At 43.1% G+C, this 21,694-nt stretch overlaps 2 protein-coding genes across 3 annotated transcripts; both read right to left on the bottom strand.

Annotated features, from left to right (window-relative positions):
• Positions 1–1,487: 1,487 nt before the first annotated feature.
• On the bottom strand, positions 1,488–3,864 carry LOC107793472 (exocyst complex component EXO70A1-like). The gene has a single exon (XM_016615845.2). It carries the CDS (start codon positions 3,720–3,722, stop codon positions 1,740–1,742), a length of 1,983 nt encoding a protein of 660 aa, XP_016471331.1. The 5' UTR covers positions 3,723–3,864; the 3' UTR covers positions 1,488–1,739.
• Positions 3,865–5,070: 1,206 nt separating this feature from the next.
• LOC107793475 (RNA-binding KH domain-containing protein RCF3) lies at positions 5,071–21,335 on the bottom strand. 2 transcript variants are annotated; one of them, XM_075240968.1, is made up of 9 exons: positions 20,587–21,335; positions 9,708–10,082; positions 9,188–9,439; positions 8,402–8,606; positions 8,223–8,311; positions 8,041–8,117; positions 6,858–6,969; positions 6,614–6,783; positions 5,071–5,428 (listed from the first exon to the last, which is right to left on the bottom strand). In XM_075240968.1, the coding sequence occupies exons 1-8, from the start codon at positions 21,277–21,279 to the stop codon at positions 6,643–6,645; spliced, it is 1,944 nt and encodes a 647-aa protein (XP_075097069.1). In that variant the 5' UTR covers positions 21,280–21,335; the 3' UTR covers positions 5,071–5,428; positions 6,614–6,642. The 2 variants fall into 2 exon arrangements, with proteins under 2 accessions (XP_075097069.1, XP_075097068.1); XM_075240967.1 differs by lacking the exon at positions 5,071–5,428 and having other exon boundaries at positions 6,243–6,783.
• Positions 21,336–21,694: the final 359 nt, after the last annotated feature.

Below are 21,694 nucleotides of genomic sequence, written 5' to 3'. Positions count from 1 at the left end.
TATTAAATAAAGAGAGGTTAAATCTTAAGACATAGATAAGAGTAATACAGTCAAAAACCTCTCTTATTTAATATTTTTTTAAAGAACGTGTAAAAGAGAAACATGATAGATAATTTGAAACGGAGGGATTAATGAGCTTTGTTCATACTAGCTTCCTATGGTAGAAGAAGACTTAAATCTCGGTGGTTAAATGTTTCAACGGCCACTTCCACTTTTATGAGCACTCAGTTCTACATCTATGAAAGTTCAATTATTGGGCTATTCAACAACCAGAATTCCTAGTTGGTGGAGTAATGGTGGAAGATAAGAGTTTTTGGAATAAATTGGAAACTTTTACTCACTTTGTCCCATTTTAACTACTATCTAGTACTTTTCACGTTCATCAAGAAAACAATAAATGGCGACGTATAATTTATTAAATTACTCTTGTTAAAAACTTTTTGAGAATTGAGCAGTTATAAAAGGAACTACTACTTTAATATTAAGTGTATAGTTGAAAATAATTAACAAATTTAATTTTGAATGCCTAAAGCGACTATTATTTTGGGACAATATTTTTGAACACACTTAGTCAAAGCTCAATTTCTATCTGATTAAGTTAAATGACCAACCATTGTCCTGTTAATATAACTTGATTTTTTTTATATTAGTTAATTGAAAATTCATGGTCTAATGTTACTACTCAACTTCATCGACGGGTGTTCGGGATACGGCTTGCTTTGAAGGATCATCTGAACAACATATGTTGCTACTCTAAATCTGACATGAGTGCGGCAACATCTTTGAAGCATCAGAGCAAAATGGGGGGTTACTCTTAAATTTACTTTTTTTTTTGAAAAATTCTCAGGGAAACCTGCATCAACTATTCTTTGGGTGCGCATTGGGTAACCTGTGCAATAGCTCGCAAACTACACATGAGATGTAAACCGCACAAGGCAAGCCCGGTGCAACGAGCCCTGACTGAGGAGACTGCTGGTGAGGAGAATCAATCCCAGGTCTCCCATGTGGAAAACCACTTACCCAACCAACTCAGTCAACCCTTGCGGACCTTTTATATTAAAGAAGAAACTATTATTCTGGGTAAGGGCCTAGAGGGTAGTCTGTGTCTAGGTGGTTGAAACTAACAAACCAACTGTACAAGGGGCACCTTACTTTCTACTGTTAAGACTATCCCCTGGTACCTCTCTACCTACTGGTTCTAAGATGACACTTCAAACCTCCAAATTCTCTTACCCCCCTCAAACCTCCAAATTCTCTTACCCCAGGCTTAGCAATTGTAAAGAAAGTAAAGAAACGATTCTTCGGGTTATTGTATCAAACATCGTCACAATAGACCCCTGTGGTCCGGCCCTTCTCCCGACCCCGCGCATAGCGGGAGTTTAGTGCACCGGGCGGTTCTTTATCGTCCCATTAGGCTAAAGTCTATAAATGAAAATATATGAATCACAAGCGTTTGTGTAAGACAGAAGACACACATGTAATTGAGCTGCTAAAACATAGTATTAGGATTTAGCATCTTATTTACATTACATACCACGACTAATGAAAGATATTCTTGGATGTAGCTTGTTTAGCATTTTGCCAGAGAAGTATAATCAAAGATCATGAGGTGTATGCATAAACTATGTACAACACTTTACAACCTAGTAGTTCAGGATTAAGGTTGGAAAACTAATCAGTTTCTGTACGACGAACTGATCATCACCTTTCTTGTATTAGTAGTTGACAAGCTTCATACTTCATGCTGCTGCTGGTGTGGAAGAAAGGTGATTAGCAACAATGCTATTATTAATCTTGCCATTCAATTCTGTGCATTTTGTAGTATTGCCATACTTTCCAACTTTTGGTTCAAATAGACTACTGATCATATTTCCCAAGGTCTCAGCTGTGTATTTTATGTGCTGATCACCAGTACTAGCAACTTCAAGTTCCATAGAGGGCATGTATTTTGCCAAGTAGCTACTGTAAGAAGGGACAACAACCTGCAAAACGAGTTGGCGTACTCGCCATCTTAACCCCTTATCACACAATTCCCAATGGGAATGCCTCTTGTAAATTTCGTCGAAAGCCTTAGTGAATTCCTTGAATCTCTTCTTAACCACTTGTCGATCAATGGCTCTCCCTCCAGGGAACAACACTAGACCTTCCTCGCTCACAAGGTCCGGGAGTTTTCCCCAGCTCTCTTTCAAATATAGTGTCTCGTAATACTCCATGTTTTCCTCGTGACCTCTAATCCATTCGTGTCCCATTAGCTCGCCAAGTTTTGTTCCTTTCGTGTACTTGCACAAGTACCAATGGTTATTCATCAAGAAGAGATTGGAGAGAGAATCGTCTTCGTATGTCTTTTCCCAACTCTCTATATTGAGCTCAATTACCATTATTATTTTTCGCATCTCATTTAGAAGAAGCCTCTTATCCAAGCTCTCGTGGTTCCAACTTTGATGTATCTCCACAACTTGGATAAGTGTGGACCAATATTCATCCTCAAGAAGCTGATTACAATACTCCGTGACAAAGTTAACCAGCCTCGGAACACTACCATTCGCCGGAGGACTAATTGTCCTCTGCAGTTCCACTTGGAGAGAAAGTTGCCAGAAAATTTCACAAGCACCATTCACAACTTTCTTGATCAGATCCCTTGTTTGGCTCTGGATTTCACCACACGCTTTTCCACTGAAAAGTCTGTTGAAATCGGAGCGTACTTTGTTTAGAGCAGCAAACATGTCCAATAACTTCAACAGCTTAACTGCTTCTTTCTTCCCTCTGGTAATTGTGTTGCCAAATTTGATGAAAGAATGAATCCCAGATTGGACTGCAATTTTCGCGAAGCAGTCCGTACAGCTACTATCTTTAGATGCCGATTTCTGGAATATTTCATTGCAAAGCCTGTGTTCTATGTCTAACAAATCCTTCACTGCGAATTCCAAGTGCTCGCGCCATTGGTCAATGTGAGACTCTACACTCAAAACACTGTCAAACTCTGTCAATGATATCTCCTCCAGATAGTCCAAATCCAGCTCTTCTAAAGTTTTTCTCACATTTGAACTCCGAACCTCAATATAAATAGACATACATTTGTCAAATCTATGGTTCGCGTCCAATCTATCAATAATGGCTTGCACATTTTGAATGATATTAGGTAAAGGCAAAGAGAGTGGGGCTATATCCGTTAACGAGGATGCCAATTCACTTTCCAGCTTGTCTAGTGCGACCATCAATGCTCCACCTTTGGCACGAGAACGTTCCTCTGTAGCCTGGAGTTGCCTAAGTATATTCAAACACTTGTTCACATTCATAACATACCAACTTTCAGCAACTGATGAAGAATTGCAGTTGCTGTTTTCAAGCCAAGAAATGACTAATTTGCAGTTATCGGTGAGAAGGCCGAGTGCTTCTTCCATCCATTTGAGTGTAGTGAGATAAGCTGAGATATCATCAGAAGGGCCAGTGGAAAGAGTTTTTTCAAGTCCACAAATGACATCAAATATCTTAACAACAGATGCAGCAGGACCAATAGCGCGATCAATATCACGACCAATCATCTTGTATAATGTACATTTACATGCTATAGTTCTAAGGGCATCTGCTAAGAAATTCAGCCTCTGCCCACAACTCTCCAATCTGCAGCCACTATCACCAATTTCTACTCCTAATTCTCTTGATTTCTCTATGTTAAACTTCAGAATTTCTCTTGCAGCTTTGATCTTCTCAATCCCATGCATTTTTTTGATCTTTTCTTTTCTTTCTTGAGAAAAGAAATTCTCTCAACACATTTAATGAAATAATTAAGATGGAAAATGATTGTTATACTGTATTGTTTACCATATAGTGATTACATGCATAAGGCTTATTTTTTCTTTACCAAACTCAACAAATGAGGTTAAACCAATTTCAAACCAAACTTCACTGCCAAAACAAGAATACATGTATGTGTAATAGTAAATCCACAACCACCCAAAACGTAGATCACTTTAAAGAGAATGTGCTCACATATTAATATAGTACACTTGCTTTTTAATATTTTCTTCTAATTGCCTTTGCTTCACTCTTCTTGGGGTGCCTTTTTTTCTCCAAAATTGTTCATCCTTTACAAGCCAAGAAACCACCAAGTTTGCCTTTTCTAAAGTGTGAATTTTTCTATGAGCAATTCTTTGCCATAAAAATATGTGGAAAAGCAAAAAATATTCCTAGTTGGGCGAGATGGAAGCAACTAGGACCGAGTCTAATGCTGGTAGGAAATTAAAAGGGGAAAGGGAAAAATTCACCTCATTTAACGATTTGGAAATTGAGCAACTTTACTCTCGGTTAAACTTTGGGTCTAATCTTACTTTGGTTGGTAGAAAAAAGTCTTATTTTTGTCCTTAACCCTTAACAAATCTCCACTTCGAAGGTAATTGTACACACTCAAAATAAAAGGGGAATTATAAATATTTTTCTTGAAAATTTTGGACACGCTAATTTCATGATGAAGCTCCGTTAATATAAAGGATAAATACAAAACTATTTGTTAATGGCAGGAATATGAATGGAGAAAATATCTAATGGATGGCGACATTGAGCAATTTTGGATAATAGATAAGTAAATTTGGACCTTTTCCTAAATTAAAAAGGCAAAAAGGAAAATTGATAGTATATGAATGTGGACCGGTTTTTGACTTTCTTAAACATTTGTGCATGTGTCACCATCTTGAAAATAATAAAAACAGAGGAAGACTTGTGGCATAAGTGAACATTTTCTCTTTGGTGGGTCTATTCCTAGGATTACTGTTTTTATACGATGAATCATGATCGTACCAAAGGAAGGAAAAAAGATACTCTACAAAAAGAGAACGCGGGAGAAAAGTTGCTATCTGTCACAATTATATATATCACGCTCTTTTTATTTAAAAATAAAATTTTAAAATATTTAATTTCATTCATTTCTACATAATTTCAGTGATCTTAAATTTAAATTTTGATATTTTATCTATCAGACTAAATTTTCAATTAATCTTAAATAGCATCAATTTATACTTCATATTTCATATTAATATTTTAAACTCTATAACTAATAAAATATAAAGTTATATAAATGAGACGGAGGGTATACTATCTTTTGTTTGGGTGAAAAGAAAAAGAGAGCAAAATTATGGACAATACTTGTTTGGGAAGAAATTTTTGTACCCTCTCTCTCTCACTTATCTCTTTTTGTTTCCGTGTAACTTTTTATTCACTGAGGCTAGATGAATGGTACCTTTGTAATTATTGTGCGCTGTGGAACGTCGCTCGATATGTTAATGGATCATTTCGAACTTTGACTCATTGAGTCAAGTGACAAACAGGTCATTACGCAATTCATTTAAACTTGGTCACTTTAGACGAATTACAAATTGATTTCGCCACCTCATATACTATAGCAAAGGCTGTAGTTGGCATCTTCTTGTCAAACCTGCGGTAGAAACAAGGACATTAAACACTATAAAAAGAACGCAATATTGGGACTCTAGGTCATTTGTGACTAAATTAAATACGATTACATTGTATTAATCCAGAATTGGAGAATAAAATAAGATTCAACCATCACAAAGGGTATGTATGTGTGTGTGTGTATATAAAAACAAGTAAATTATTTCTTCTTTATAATCTCCCGCGTTCAATTTATTTCTAGAAGGTAGCTTTCATCCTTGGAGCTCGCTGAAATTATCATATTTATTGCTATCAACATATCTCTTTTCCAAAGCGAACATATTTGCCTAATCGCCTTTGTAGTAAAAAACAGAAAACACGTCTCTTTATTATATGTGAAACTTTATATCCTTTTCTATAAAGGAAACTTTATTTACACATCCTTCTTTAAATGCTGCAGCAAGTAGGTGATATGCATTGTGTGACCTAAAGTTCCTCCAGCGAGACCACTCAACATGTTACAGGGGTTGATTTCATGTATTGTCATTATGCTTTTGCCAGTAAAGTCACAAATCTATTTTTTGTCACATTAACATAACCGGGCTATATCCATTACAACAGTAGAGACACAAATCTATTTTTGGTCACATTAAAGAAACTGAACCTTTCAATAAATTACTACTCTAAGACTAATAAACAATATATAATTCTATGATTTTCATGCACATGATAGTGTCCAAGCAATTCAACACTCAACTGATTATTAGCAACATGTATAGCCAAAGGAAATCACAAGGATTTAGAAGGGTACATCTACGTCTTGTGTTTCTTATAGACCCACATCAGAATGCTCCACATACTACAAGAATCATATGAACTGATAAATTCATGTGCTTGTCGTTTTCTATGCAGACTTGCACAGGTTTTGCCTGCAAAATACTCCAATATCCAAATGTGATGGAAAAGACAACTAACTCCCCCCCCCCCAAGAGTCTCTTTTTATATTCTCTTTCTTTCCACTTCATTAAGGCTTTTTCCCTTTAGCCCCTCGAGTGATAATTCTCACATACCTTATGTCTTTCCCACAGGTTCTGACAATTATTTACACTTATTTTACTATCACAAATATGTGTCAACTGAATTGAAAAAGGAAATGTGAGTTAAGAACTTGATATTGCTCCTAAGAAATAAAAAACAAAAACAAAAAAGAAACCACCACATAGGTTACCTCTAGGAACATGAATAAAGAAGGAAAATCTACATATTCTGTTCAGATAAGATGAAGGCATGAATAAGGCTCTGAGCAGCTCGTGCTTGATCTGGTGTCCCCGACACAACAACAGTGCCTTCTGTAGAACTGGCTACAGGATCATGAACTATTATCTTAGCACCTGAAATCTGAACCCCAAACACAAATGTTAACTACCTTATCTAAGAAGAGAAACAAAGCTTCCACAAGGAAACTGACCTACCCTTGTTATATCACTAAGGTTGCGAGAATCCTCTCCATAAACATGTTTTAACAAAATCTGAGGAATTACAACTTCAATAACAATGCCTGGCAAATTAGGTGTTGCCGTCTCACTGCAAAAAGAGTTTAATATAGTGGATATGCAAACCGATGGCAAGATATGAAAAGGATACGACAAATAGCAAATTAAACAACAATCGAAATCAACCAAGAAAAATAAATAGATCTATGAACTTCCAAGTCAAATGTTCAGATTCTACACCCCTTTCTCTTTCATTCATTAACAATGAATTGAACACCTCAAGTATCTCCAACAGACTTATCTTTATACTACAGTCAAGTTTAACATTTAATTAAAGACCTCAATATCTCCAACACAAACTTTACAACTCAAATTTTAAAGCAGGTGACCCGTGAGCTCTGCAGGGATTCCATTGACTTGCATTTGAAGTTTATGTGGATACTATTCTTACAAGAGAGAAGGGGTTCATACCTCAGTAAAGGAAATTCTATCTCATCATGTAATCTACGTCTCTATCTAGCATTCCTGTTTATAAGAACTTTACATTTTATAGACAAATGCAAATTACAGGAAGCTGAACGACTTAACAAATCTGCCCTCATCCAGCTCATAAGGCGGAGCTGCATACTCATGTTTGACCAATTTTCTGTAATCGTCCAGCCGCCAAACCCCAGGTTAAGAGAAATTTGAAGACTACAATAGCATATCCTCTACCCTATATTTTTTAAGATAGCCTCTTTTCGTACTTCCATAAAGAAGCATGTTCTTTTACATGGCTTGTCTATGTTGTGCATGCAAAGACATAACTTCCCTGACAAAATGGATTAACAGTGAATTGAGTTCATGCTTCTATATAGCTTTTAAATTCCTATACTGTAGCCTGCAACAAAATTAATCAAGCCGCTACCAACTAATTGCCCACAGCTCTCCACTTAAAGTTGCACAAGGAAAACCAAACTAGTATCCCCAAAAGGAAACAATTTTACCCCAAGTGAATCAGAAACCGGTGAGTCCTGCACTAACAGGGAAACCAGTAGCCCCTTTAGTGCATCCAACCCAGCACTCCCCTGGGAGATTCAATGGATCGCTTCAAGTTATTAGCAGTGATCACAATTTCATAAGCAACCTAAGACATTGTTGCAGACAGAGGAAAACAAGTTACCTGCCATTGTGCCCATTCTTCAAGGCAAAGCCTCCACTTAAATCAGCCACTCCAGCTGTATATCTAGAACTGACTGCCTGGATAAAACAGCAAGAAGGAACGTGAATAGTCGGGAATGCAACATTCCCAATCATAAAAAATGTGTCAATAATTTACATTTACTGGAAAGAGCTCCCACAAACCTGAGGACCCCATCTTCCAGGTGAAGGAGGTCTATCAAAAAATGGAACATGTCCTTGTCTTTCATAGCCATGGAAATGGGGAGCACGATCTGAATAAACATTACGGTCTAAATAATGTGAGCCAGCAGTTCATAGGGTTTGGATAAAATACCAGGTGATCTGAATACCAGGTTCCATACCATGAGGGTAGCCAGCAGGTGAGCGGTAACTAGGAGAAGCAGGACCGTGCCTTGGCCTGAATGATGGGGATGGAATTTCAGAATAGGAGGGAAAATGCGAAGGGGCAATATTTGAAATATGTGGCTTCATGGGAAACATTGTATCACGAAGCCTACAAGTAATTTGGAACAAAGCATCCTGGACAGAGTGCATGCTCCCAATAACCTGTAGAGAATTCAAAATCAGAAGTCACAGTTGGAACAATGAAGGATAGAAAACAAGGTTGAACTCCTTCTCATTTATATTTTTTATATAGTGCTGGTGGAGGTAAGTTCCACCAAGTGAGACAGAAATGCAATTCAATTTATTTGAGATACACGTGCATGTAACAAGTATCAGAAAATACAGACATGGAATGCACGTCTCTTTGATGATCATCATCGAAACACTTTGATTAGTCTATCTGAATACTCTCACATCTTAAATGCTACTCTCTCCCCACCCATCCCCAAGAAATTTAAGCAATATGAGTTTATAGAACAGAGGTCGAAATGCAACTCAATTTATTTGAGATCCATATTCATCTAATTAGAAGTATCACAAAATGCAGAAACAGAGAACACATGCATCCAGTAATCATCAACAACACACACCGTGATTTCCCTGTCAGAACACTAACTTCAACGTACCACTGTCCCTCCCCCCCCCCCCCAGAAAAAAGAAAAGGAAAATTCCAAGCAACACAAGTTATATAGCTGAGATGTAACGACTACTACATATTTTTTAGAATGAAAATCTGTATTTACCTGTAAAACTTCTTCAGTGTGGGAACCATATTTTGGAGAATGTTCTCTAGGAAAAATACGTATACTAGCACCAGTGAGTCGTCGCAATTCAGCAATTAGAATACTTCCATTACCAAAGAGAGAACTCATGTGACGTGCATGTACCAGAAGCCTTGAAACAACTGCAGCTCCTGGTTCAAATCCAATCTCGGCAATTCTGGCCTGTACACGAATAAGAGCTTCCTGAGCAGGGGAATGTCTTTGCTCTGGGTTCTGCAGAAAGAGCAAAGCAGCTGATCTCAATAAATCTTGGCAAGGATAGAGTAGCAATGTTAAAAGATCAACACATGCAATTCCTCCTCACTCAATTATATATTCAACAAGTTTAAATAATCTTCAAATTGACTCTACACAGTTGATCATATGACTGCCAAGTGGCACAACAAGGAAGTGAGCATATGACTTTAACATAACAAATGCAAGTTGGATCAGTGTTTCAAAAAGCATAAACAGTTGCTTAGTTAATGGTCAGCCTACCCACCTCCCTTGCAGATATCACAACAACTCTTTCATCTAAATCAGATGCTGAATCAGCAATCTTGATAGAAGCACCAGTTTCATTCTGCATCACCCTTATAATTGAGCCTCCTTTTCCTATTAAGTTTCCAACTTTGTCAACCGGACACAACACCTTAAACATGATCTCTTCCTCCAAGACCATCCTGTGGTTGATTCCAGCACTTTCAACACCAGAACTCCTTGAAAACTGATCTGGAGTGTGATAACCAGTTCCAGTTTGTGACATTCCTGAAAATTTTGGGGTAGAGGCATTTACTGAATCTATCCTCGAGTTATCCTGAAGACAACTTGAAACAGACAACAGAGCTTTTCTCACAGCTGAAAAGCTTCCGGTTATCTGCAACGTGAAGATATCCTCTGAGAAGTCAAAACCACATACAGAGTGATGTAATCATGCAAGCGAGACAAAAACAATTAAAAAAATGAACAAAAATATTTCTCAAATAAAGCTAATAAATCAATCCAGCATTTGACTCTGCTAAAATCACATATTCTATATAATACACACAGAAACATCACATATACTTGTAACAGATCTACTTGGTATAAAGTGGAGGAGATTGAACTTCTGGAAGCATACTTGGTATGGGATCATTGTTTAAAAGGATTGCCCCCAGCATCTGTTTGCCATCTCTGAAAATCAGCCAGCTCTGGTGGAGGGAATAGAAGAAAACAAAGATTTAGAAGGAATTGCAGGTTTAGGAGATGGAGGAGTTGGACGATATGATCACACTGTGTCTCATCAACTTTTAATGTGAGGGAACAGAAACTTGCAGGTGGAAGGATCAACTGATAGTAAAATCTCAGTCATTCTTTCTATTAGTACCTGTCAAGAGTGATACAAGGGATTTTCCCCTTTGCATCAGCATAAACAGAGGTACAAGTAAAGTGGTTCCATTTGTCTCGTGTATGCTCCTCCTTGCCCTCCAACTTAATATTACAACGGTCAGCTTTGGATATTGTCATGACACTACGAAGGTTACTTTGGTCTAGGTTTATGAATAAAATCAACGAGTAAAAGTACCTCCAACTCAACCAATATTTATATATCATAACTGCTTAGACTTGGTCGAGTTTGTCAGAAGACATTGTTTCATGGGTTCATTGATTGGCACAAACAATCCTATCACGATAGTATATATTTTGTGCACAGCTGATATTCAATATGTCTATATGACTGGAGGGGTGTTGTAGAAAGGAACTATTCTGCATAGGGCTCCTACTTTATATACCGCTTGTATAGAGGATCTTCCCATTGTCCACAGGGGGGGGGGGGGGGGCACTAATAAATGATGCCCTTTTATGCTAGATTGATATAGTATATAGTATCAATCTCACTCATGCATTGCCTTACTCACAGAATACATCACTGTTGTTCCTTTTCCTCCTTTCCTTTTTATCATTTTGTATCCATCATGCTTCAAGTTACGGACTTCCAAAAACATGCACTCAACTTTGTTTCACCTGCTTCCAGTATAGACTGCGGTCCAAAAAACTTATTTCCTTAAATGGCAGATTTTTTTTTTTAATCAAGACCTTAAATGGCAGAATTTACAATCTTCATGCATTCAATTGAACATAATACATTGCTATGCGATACTTTCAATTAGATGTAAGAGCTTTGCTGACTCCATTAAATTTTTATTTCAACATATCTCTATGAACTCAAGTATAATTAATCTATTCCAACTTCTTCCTCTTACTCTCCATTTTTGTTACTGCTGCAGGTGAACCTACTTTTGACAGGTGAGCATGCAAGATAACAGCGAACCTATCAGAAAGGAGGTCTATTAATTCCCTTTTTGAGTATAATTTACACATTCTAACAATTGTTTCTTCCTCCGTAGAGAAACAACAAGTTCAACACTACTGTGTTCCTTTAGGTACATGGAAGTCGTGAGCATGATCAAAGAACCAATTAAGCACAAAACTCCTCAACGAGAACAAATATTGTTCAGAGTAGTGTTCAGAGACAGTGATATGCAATCAGCAACTCTCTTCGTTTCAAAACATGTGGCAACATTTCCTTTTTAATCCATCCCAAAAAGAATGACGTCTTTCTAAATTCGAAAATAAGTTAAACTTTCCATTTTACCTCAATAACAAGCTTTTATTGCCACACGAATGTTATGTCATGGGCTGCTTTCCAGACATGCCCCATGACCCCTTGGCCGCGCCCCATGGCGGCCTAGCAAGCCTCACAATGCCTAGCGCCATGGTCGGCCCCGTGGTCTTGGCTGCGCCAAGTGACAAGCGCGCATGTGCCTCTGTCGCCCCACCGATGCCTCTCGCCAGCGCCCAAGGGCTGGCCAATGACAACAGCGCCGCGCGCCCTGACAATGCCGCGCGCGCAGATCCTGATGCCTCGCCAGCGCCCAGCTGCAGGCCCATTCCAGCAGCGCCTCGCGCACAGACCCTGATGCCAAGCACCAGTGCCCAGCCTCAGGCCAGCACATCAAGTGTCGCGCGCGCCCACAGCAACGCGCGCGCAGACCCGCAAGACAAAGATGCTGCCATCGGACTTAGTTTTTCCTTGTAATAATCTAAGTCCTTTTCATTGTAATCATAGACTAGTTTTCATCATTTTCATTTCAGTGTGCTTCTACAGCTTTATTAGGACTAGTCTTGTAATGTTGGTTTATTTTTTTTAAGCATTATTAAGGGGGACCAAACAATCAAACATTTCAATCAGCATTTTCTGGTGTCTCTCCCCCTCGACACCACATCATTGTAATCAGCATTTTCATTCAGCAATAAAATCATCATCATCATTCAAAACCCAATTCTCTCTCAGCTTCCGCAATTTGCTTACGACATTGGTTTTCCCGCACGGCACTGACAATCTAGTCTAGCGTGCGGCGAGGACCTCATTGGCGGACAGCAACCGCACTGACATCGGTTGCTTAGCCTTACGTTGCCCTTCCAAAGATCATCAGGAAGGCGTTGCGTAACAGTTGGTATCAGAGCCTAGGCTCGACATCGGACGAGGGAACATTTGCCATCATCACCATTTCTGACCATGGTGAATCATGGGGAGCGTCTAGCATCCCTAGAAGAGACGGTTGACCGATTACGACCCATCGTAGAAACGGTGCCTGATCAAAGCAACAACCTAGTGCAAAGGTTGGACGACCTGGACCGCCGAATGCGGCAGGCCGAAAATGACATTGCAAACATCAGTCGTGACTCCGACGAGGACCGACAAACGGCAGCCATCGAAACTGCCAATATTCATGGCAAATTTGAGGACCTCCAACAGGAGCGTGCCGACGATTAAGCCCATCAGCAACATGAGGCAGACAGACTAACTGCCATGCAGCAAACCATAAACGACTTGACTGACAAGCTCAACGTTGTCAATGCTGCCTTACAGAGCCTACTTCGAGAAGGCGATCATCACATCAGGGGTGCAGCAAACCTCACCCCCATTCCACAAAAGCTTAAGATACCGGAGCCAAAGCCATACAACGGATCCCGGGATGCTAAAGAAGTGGAAAACTTCATCTTCGACATCGAACAATACTTCGATGCCGTGGGCCATTTGGAGGAATCCAAAAAGGTAGCGACTGCTGCCATGTATCTTCAGGGCGATGCCAAACTTTGGTGGCGGGTCAAACACGAAGCCATCAAGGCCGATGAAGATACTCTTCAGACATGGGACGAATTGAAGGTAGCCATACGCCTGCAGTTCTTTCCCGCAAATGTGGAATACAATTCCAGGAGAAAGCTACGGGACCTCCGCCACACCAGATCAGTGAGGGAGTACGTGCGCGAATTCTCCGCACTCATGCTAAACATACGCGACATGGGGGACAAAGACAAACTCTTCGCATTCATAGAAGGTTTGAAACCTCATGCCCGTATGGAACTACAGCGACAACGGGTAGACACCCTGCCCAAGGCCATTCAAGCTGCAGAATGCCTTGGCGACTATCATTTGGGAACTCAGAACGACAGGCCCCAGCCGTCTGTCCGAGGGGGATTCAACGGGCACCATCCCAGCAATGGTGGTCCAAGCAAAAGTGGGGGAGATCGGAGTGCATCCAAAACTAAGACTCCTCCCTCCAACAGCAACAGTGCTGCATCCATCAACAACAATCAGGGAAGAAAGCCTCCCTCAGAATGCCGTCATTGCGGCGGGGCACATTGGAACAATGAATGCCCAAACATCAAGGTCAATGCTCATCAGACTGTCGAGGATGAGACAGATGCATCAGACACATCTGAAGACAACCAGGTAGGCGCCTTCAATGCAATTGTTGGCTCTATCCCTCATGCCTTAGCGGGGACCAGTGCATGTCCTCCTAAGAAAACATCAGTCCTGATCACCAGGAAAGGGAAAGAAAAGATGGACGAAGGACCTCCTAAGCAAGCGAGGACCCTAATGTTCGTCGAATTGAAAGTGAACGGCAAGCCCCTTCACGCATTGATAGACACGGGTGCCACCCATAACTACTTGTCATCAACGCAAGTAGAGCGCCTAGGTCTTGTGGTACAAAAGAGCAAAGGCCGCGTCAAGGCTATCAACTCACCACCTCAAACATTGGGTGGAACAGCTACAAATGTCCCAGTGAAACTTGGCCCATACAAAGGAAGCATCGACCTGCGCATCGCAATCATAGATGACTTCGACATCATAGTGGGTTTGGAGTTCATGAGGCAAACCAACACCATTCCAGTACCATTTGCCAACATGCTCCTGATGATGGGAGAAAACGGGGCCAAGCCCTGCACCATACCATGCTTTCCCATAAAGATGGCCGCTGAAAACATCTCGGCCATGCAGTTGGAGAAGGTAGTCAACAGACATGAACCTCAGGTTCAGGCTACCCTTCGCAGCAACAATCAACCATCATGTCATCGGCCTCAAAAGACTGGTGACGCTCATCATCGTGTGAAGACTTGTCAGCCATGCCACAAGGACAAGTCGGATCACTCATCACAGCCGGGACCCTCGCAGCCATTACATGTCCCTCAGAGACCATGGGAAAGTGTTTCCCTCAGATTCATCACGGGATTGCCCCAAGTCGGCAATCTTGCATCCATCATGGTTGTCATAGATCAGTTCTCAGACTATGCAACTTTCATAGCAGCCCCGCAAAACATCTCAGCAGAAGATACAGCTCGACTCTTCTTCTCGCACATTGTCAAACATTGGGGCCTGCCCAAAAACATTGTTAGTAGGCGCGACTCACGCTTCACTAGCAACTTTTGGACCCATCTCTTCAGGTGCTTTGGGTCAACATTGAGTCGCAACACAGACATCCATCCACCATCGGATGGCCAGACAGACCGGTTCGATGACATGCTGGAGGAATATCTCCGCAACTTCGCAACCGGATCACAGAAGCATTGGGTGAAGCTCCTGGATGCTGCTCAACTGTGTTTCAATTCTCAAAAGAGCCATCATACAAACAAGAGCCCTTTTGAAATTGTTACCGGACAGCAACCGCTTCTCCCGCAAACGGTGAATGCCTCAACCATGCCGAAATCTCCTCGAGCTGCCAACTTCTCGAGCGAATGGGAGCGCAACATGGAGATAGTGCGGAGCTATCTCATCAGGGCCCAAGAGCGGGCAAAAAGGTTCACCGAACAGAAGCTTTGCTTTGCCCAACATCAACCAGGGGACAAAGTAATGCTATGCATCCCAAAGCGGTACTTGTTTGCAGAAAGGACCCATGACCCTCGCCTGCAACAAAAATACATCGGGCCCCTGCCCATTGCAAAACGCATTGGGAAGTCCACATACCAGGTCAAAACTCCATCCTGGTGGAAGATCCATCCAGTCTTCCATGTCAGCCGCATGCAATCATTGCTTCGCTACAACAGCAAGCTCAAAGAACAGAGGGGCGCAGACCTCCCATCCAACAACCATCAGAAACATCATCATCATCATCATCATCATAAGGCTCCGAGGACGGCGCCAACTCAGGTGGGGGAGAATGTCATGGGCTGCTTTCCAGACATGCCCCATGACCCCTTGGCCGCGCCCCATGGCGGCCTAGCAAGCCTCACAATGCCTAGCGCCATGGTCGGCCCCGTGGTCTTGGCTGCGCCAAGTGACAAGCGCGCATGTGCCTCTGTCGCCCCACCGATGCCTCTCGCCAGCGCCCAAGGGCTGGCCAATGACAACAGCGTCGCGCGCCCTGACAATGCCGCGCGCGCAGATCCTGATGCCTCGCCAGCGCCCAGCTGCAGGCCCATTCCAGCAGCGCCTCGCGCACAGACCCTGATGCCAAGCACCAGTGCCCAGCCTCAGGCCAGCACATCAAGTGTCGCGCGCGCCCACAGCAACGCGCGCGCAGACCCGCAAGACAAAGATGCTGCCATCGGACTTAGTTTTTCCTTGTAATAATCTAAGTCCTTTTCATTGTAATCATAGACTAGTTTTCATCATTTTCATTTCAGTGTGCTTCTACAGCTTTATTAGGACTAGTCTTGTAATGTTGGTTTATTTTTTTAAGCATTATTAAGGGGGACCAAACAATCAAACATTTCAATCAGCATTTTCTGGTGTCTCTCCCCTCGACACCACATCATTGTAATCAGCATTTTCATTCAGCAATAAAATCATCATCATCATTCAAAACCCAATTCTCTCTCAGCTTCCGCAATTTGCTTACGACATTGGTTTTCCCGCACGGCACTGACAATCTAGTCTAGCGTGCGGCGAGGACCTCATTGGCGGACAGCAACCGCACTGACATCGGTTGCTTAGCCTTACGTTGCCCTTCCAAAGATCATCAGGAAGGCGTTGCGTAACAGTTGGTATCAGAGCCTAGGCTCGACATCGGACGAGGGAACATTTGCCATCATCACCATTTCTGACCATGGTGAATCATGGGGAGCGTCTAGCATCCCTAGAAGAGACGGTTGACCGATTACGACCCATCGTAGAAACGGTGCCTGATCAAAGCAACAACCTAGTGCAAAGGTTGGACGACCTGGACCGCCGAATGCGGCAGGCCGAAAATGACATTGCAAACATCAGTCGTGACTCCGACGAGGACCGACAAACGGCAGCCATCGAAACTGCCAATATTCATGGCAAATTTGAGGACCTCCAACAGGAGCGTGCCGACGATTAAGCCCATCAGCAACATGAGGCAGACAGACTAACTGCCATGCAGCAAACCATAAACGACTTGACTGACAAGCTCAACGTTGTCAATGCTGCCTTACAGAGCCTACTTCGAGAAGGCGATCATCACATCAGGGGTGCAGCAAACCTCACCCCCATTCCACAAAAGCTTAAGATACCGGAGCCAAAGCCATACAACGGATCCCGGGATGCTAAAGAAGTGGAAAACTTCATCTTCGACATCGAACAATACTTCGATGCCGTGGGCCATTTGGAGGAATCCAAAAAGGTAGCGACTGCTGCCATGTATCTTCAGGGCGATGCCAAACTTTGGTGGCGGGTCAAACACGAAGCCATCAAGGCCGATGAAGATACTCTTCAGACATGGGACGAATTGAAGGTAGCCATACGCCTGCAGTTCTTTCCCGCAAATGTGGAATACAATTCCAGGAGAAAGCTACGGGACCTCCGCCACACCAGATCAGTGAGGGAGTACGTGCGCGAATTCTCCGCACTCATGCTAAACATACGCGACATGGGGGACAAAGACAAACTCTTCGCATTCATAGAAGGTTTGAAACCTCATGCCCGTATGGAACTACAACGACAACGGGTAGACACCCTGCCCAAGGCCATTCAAGCTGCAGAATGCCTTGGCGACTATCATTTGGGAACTCAGAACGACAGGCCCCAGCCGTCTGTCCGAGGGGGATTCAACGGGCACCATCCCAGCAATGGTGGTCCAAGCAAAAGTGGGGGAGATCGGAGTGCATCCAAAACTAAGACTCCTCCCTCCAACAGCAACAGTGCTGCATCCATCAACAACAATCAGGGAAGAAAGCCTCCCTCAGAATGCCGTCATTGCGGCGGGGCACATTGGAACAATGAATGCCCAAACATCAAGGTCAATGCTCATCAGACTGTCGAGGATGAGACAGATGCATCAGACACATCTGAAGACAACCAGGTAGGCGCCTTCAATGCAATTGTTGGCTCTATCCCTCATGCCTTAGCGGGGACCAGTGCATGTCCTCCTAAGAAAACATCAGTCCTGATCACCAGGAAAGGGAAAGAAAAGATGGACGAAGGACCTCCTAAGCAAGCGAGGACCCTAATGTTCGTCGAATTGAAAGTGAACGGCAAGCCCCTTCACGCATTGATAGACACGGGTGCCACCCATAACTACTTGTCATCAACGCAAGTAGAGCGCCTAGGTCTTGTGGTACAAAAGAGCAAAGGCCGCGTCAAGGCTATCAACTCACCACCTCAAACATTGGGTGGAACAGCTACAAATGTCCCAGTGAAACTTGGCCCATACAAAGGAAGCATCGACCTGCGCATCGCAATCATAGATGACTTCGACATCATAGTGGGTTTGGAGTTCATGAGGCAAACCAACACCATTCCAGTACCATTTGCCAACATGCTCCTGATGATGGGAGAAAACGGGGCCAAGCCCTGCACCATACCATGCTTTCCCATAAAGATGGCCGCTGAAAACATCTCGGCCATGCAGTTGGAGAAGGTAGTCAACAGACATGAACCTCAGGTTCAGGCTACCCTTCGCAGCAACAATCAACCATCATGTCATCGGCCTCAAAAGACTGGTGACGCTCATCATCGTGTGAAGACTTGTCAGCCATGCCACAAGGACAAGTCGGATCACTCATCACAGCCGGGACCCTCGCAGCCATTACATGTCCCTCAGAGACCATGGGAAAGTGTTTCCCTCAGATTCATCACGGGATTGCCCCAAGTCGGCAATCTTGCATCCATCATGGTTGTCATAGATCAGTTCTCAGACTATGCAACTTTCATAGCAGCCCCGCAAAACATCTCAGCAGAAGATACAGCTCGACTCTTCTTCTCGCACATTGTCAAACATTGGGGCCTGCCCAAAAACATTGTTAGTAGGCGCGACTCACGCTTCACTAGCAACTTTTGGACCCATCTCTTCAGGTGCTTTGGGTCAACATTGAGTCGCAACACAGACATCCATCCACCATCGGATGGCCAGACAGACCGGTTCGATGACATGCTGGAGGAATATCTCCGCAACTTCGCAACCGGATCACAGAAGCATTGGGTGAAGCTCCTGGATGCTGCTCAACTGTGTTTCAATTCTCAAAAGAGCCATCATACAAACAAGAGCCCTTTTGAAATTGTTACCGGACAGCAACCGCTTCTCCCGCAAACGGTGAATGCCTCAACCATGCCGAAATCTCCTCGAGCTGCCAACTTCTCGAGCGAATGGGAGCGCAACATGGAGATAGTGCGGAGCTATCTCATCAGGGCCCAAGAGCGGGCAAAAAGGTTCACCGAACAGAAGCTTTGCTTTGCCCAACATCAACCAGGGGACAAAGTAATGCTATGCATCCCAAAGCGGTACTTGTTTGCAGAAAGGACCCATGACCCTCGCCTGCAACAAAAATACATCGGGCCCCTGCCCATTGCAAAACGCATTGGGAAGTCCACATACCAGGTCAAAACTCCATCCTGGTGGAAGATCCATCCAGTCTTCCATGTCAGCCGCATGCAATCATTGCTTCGCTACAACAGCAAGCTCAAAGAACAGAGGGGCGCAGACCTCCCATCCAACAACCATCAGAAACATCATCATCATCATCATCATCATAAGGCTCCGAGGACGGCGCCAACTCAGGTGGGGGAGAATGTCATGGGCTGCTTTCCAGACATGCCCCATGACCCCTTGGCCGCGCCCCATGGCGGCCTAGCAAGCCTCACAATGCCTAGCGCCATGGTCGGCCCCGTGGTCTTGGCTGCGCCAAGTGACAAGCGCGCATGTGCCTCTGTCGCCCCACCGATGCCTCTCGCCAGCGCCCAAGGGCTGGCCAATGACAACAGCGTCGCGCGCCCTGACAATGCCGCGCGCGCAGATCCTGATGCCTCGCCAGCGCCCAGCTGCAGGCCCATTCCAGCAGCGCCTCGCGCACAGACCCTGATGCCAAGCACCAGTGCCCAGCCTCAGGCCAGCACATCAAGTGTCGCGCGCGCCCACAGCAACGCGCGCGCAGACCCGCAAGACAAAGATGCTGCCATCGGACTTAGTTTTTCCTTGTAATAATCTAAGTCCTTTTCATTGTAATCATAGACTAGTTTTCATCATTTTCATTTCAGTGTGCTTCTACAGCTTTATTAGGACTAGTCTTGTAATGTTGGTTTATTTTTTTAAGCATTATTAAGGGGGACCAAACAATCAAACATTTCAATCAGCATTTTCTGGTGTCTCTCCCCTCGACACCACATCATTGTAATCAGCATTTTCATTCAGCAATAAAATCATCATCATCATTCAAAACCCAATTCTCTCTCAGCTTCCGCAATTTGCTTACGACATTGGTTTTCCCGCACGGCACTGACAATCTAGTCTAGCGTGCGGCGAGGACCTCATTGGCGGACAGCAACCGCACTGACATCGGTTGCTTAGCCTTACGTTGCCCTTCCAAAGATCATCAGGAAGGCGTTGCGTAACAGTTATATTGTTATGGCATATTTAAGACCACAAGTTTCAAACATTTTCATTTTTTTTTCTTAAAGTCATTAGAACAACAACAACAATTACGCCTGAGTTCCAAACAAGTTGGAGTCGTCTAGGTGAATCCTCACTTCTCCATTTAAGCTCAATTCATGTCATCAGTTCACATAAATTGCATCAGAGGGAGTAAATGATACGGAGTATTAAATTCAAGACAGCTGGATATTAAAATGAAGTGTATGGAGCACGAAGAAAGTGCATTGCCTGAATTAACTCGTCACCAGGTGAAGCACAAGCAAGCAACTGATCTTTAGGCAAAACCCTAACTTGAGCTCCAGCCTCCTGTCTTATCTTCTCAATAATCTTCCCCCCTCTGCCTAGCACGCTGCCAACCTGATTACTCGGTGCTAACAGCCTACAAACAACCACTCCCTGTGGACCAGATACGTCACTACATTCATCCTTCCTCCCCTCCCCTTCCGCATTCCGCTCCTCGTCCACCTTCAATATCCTCTCGAAAACTCTAATCAACGCCCGCTGAGCCTGCGATGACGATGACTCGTCGTCCAAATTTGCTAATTCTTCGGCACTGGAATTAGCAGCTGAGCTGCACTCTTTCTTCGTCGAGTCGGCTATTATAACAATAACGCGCTCATCGCAGCCGGGAAGTGAATCGTCGATACGAATTTTAGCTCCGGTCTCCTCTCGGACTTGGCGGATGATGGCGCCGCCTTTGCCGATGACGCCGCCGGTTTTGTCCGCCGGACAGAGGATACGGAAAAAGGCTTCACTAGGAGCGAGCTTCAGAAAAGGAGGCGGCGGTGTACGGAAGGTATTGGACGGCGGAGTTGCAGAGGAAGACTGTAATTGGTGACGGCGCTTGGTGGGAGTGGAAGCAGTGGAAGTATCTGCTGTGGTGGAGTCCAGCTGTCGCTTCTGCGCGAAGGATGCGTCCATGAAAGGGAAAAGGCGTTGAAAGAGAAGAGAAGCAGTAATATGGACTAGTGAGGATTTTTTTTCGCGCTATATTATTGCCGAAAAAATGACAAAAAAATATAGGAATATTTACACAACAACCGGTTAAATTTATTAATAGTACTAATTATTTTTTTAGTAGATTATATACAACTATATACATATTATATACTAGTCTTCTCCTAACGTGCGTTGCACCTTTGTTCCCTATCATTATTATAAAATATCGACAAATTTAAAAAAATATTAAGTTATAAAATAGGAAATGCTGCAACTAACAAAAAATGTCAATTTTACCTTTTAAATTTTATTCATTAAACAAAATTCATAACAATGGAGTGATGTATTTTTCATTTAGCAAGAAGTGTTTGAAGCTAAGTAAGGTAATATAACCTCA

The sequence above is a fragment of the Nicotiana tabacum genome, chromosome 20 (genome assembly GCF_000715075.1).
Source record: "Nicotiana tabacum cultivar K326 chromosome 20, ASM71507v2, whole genome shotgun sequence".
Lineage (NCBI taxonomy): Eukaryota > Viridiplantae > Streptophyta > Magnoliopsida > Solanales > Solanaceae > Nicotiana > Nicotiana tabacum.
This window is presented reverse-complemented; position numbering and strand designations above follow the sequence as displayed.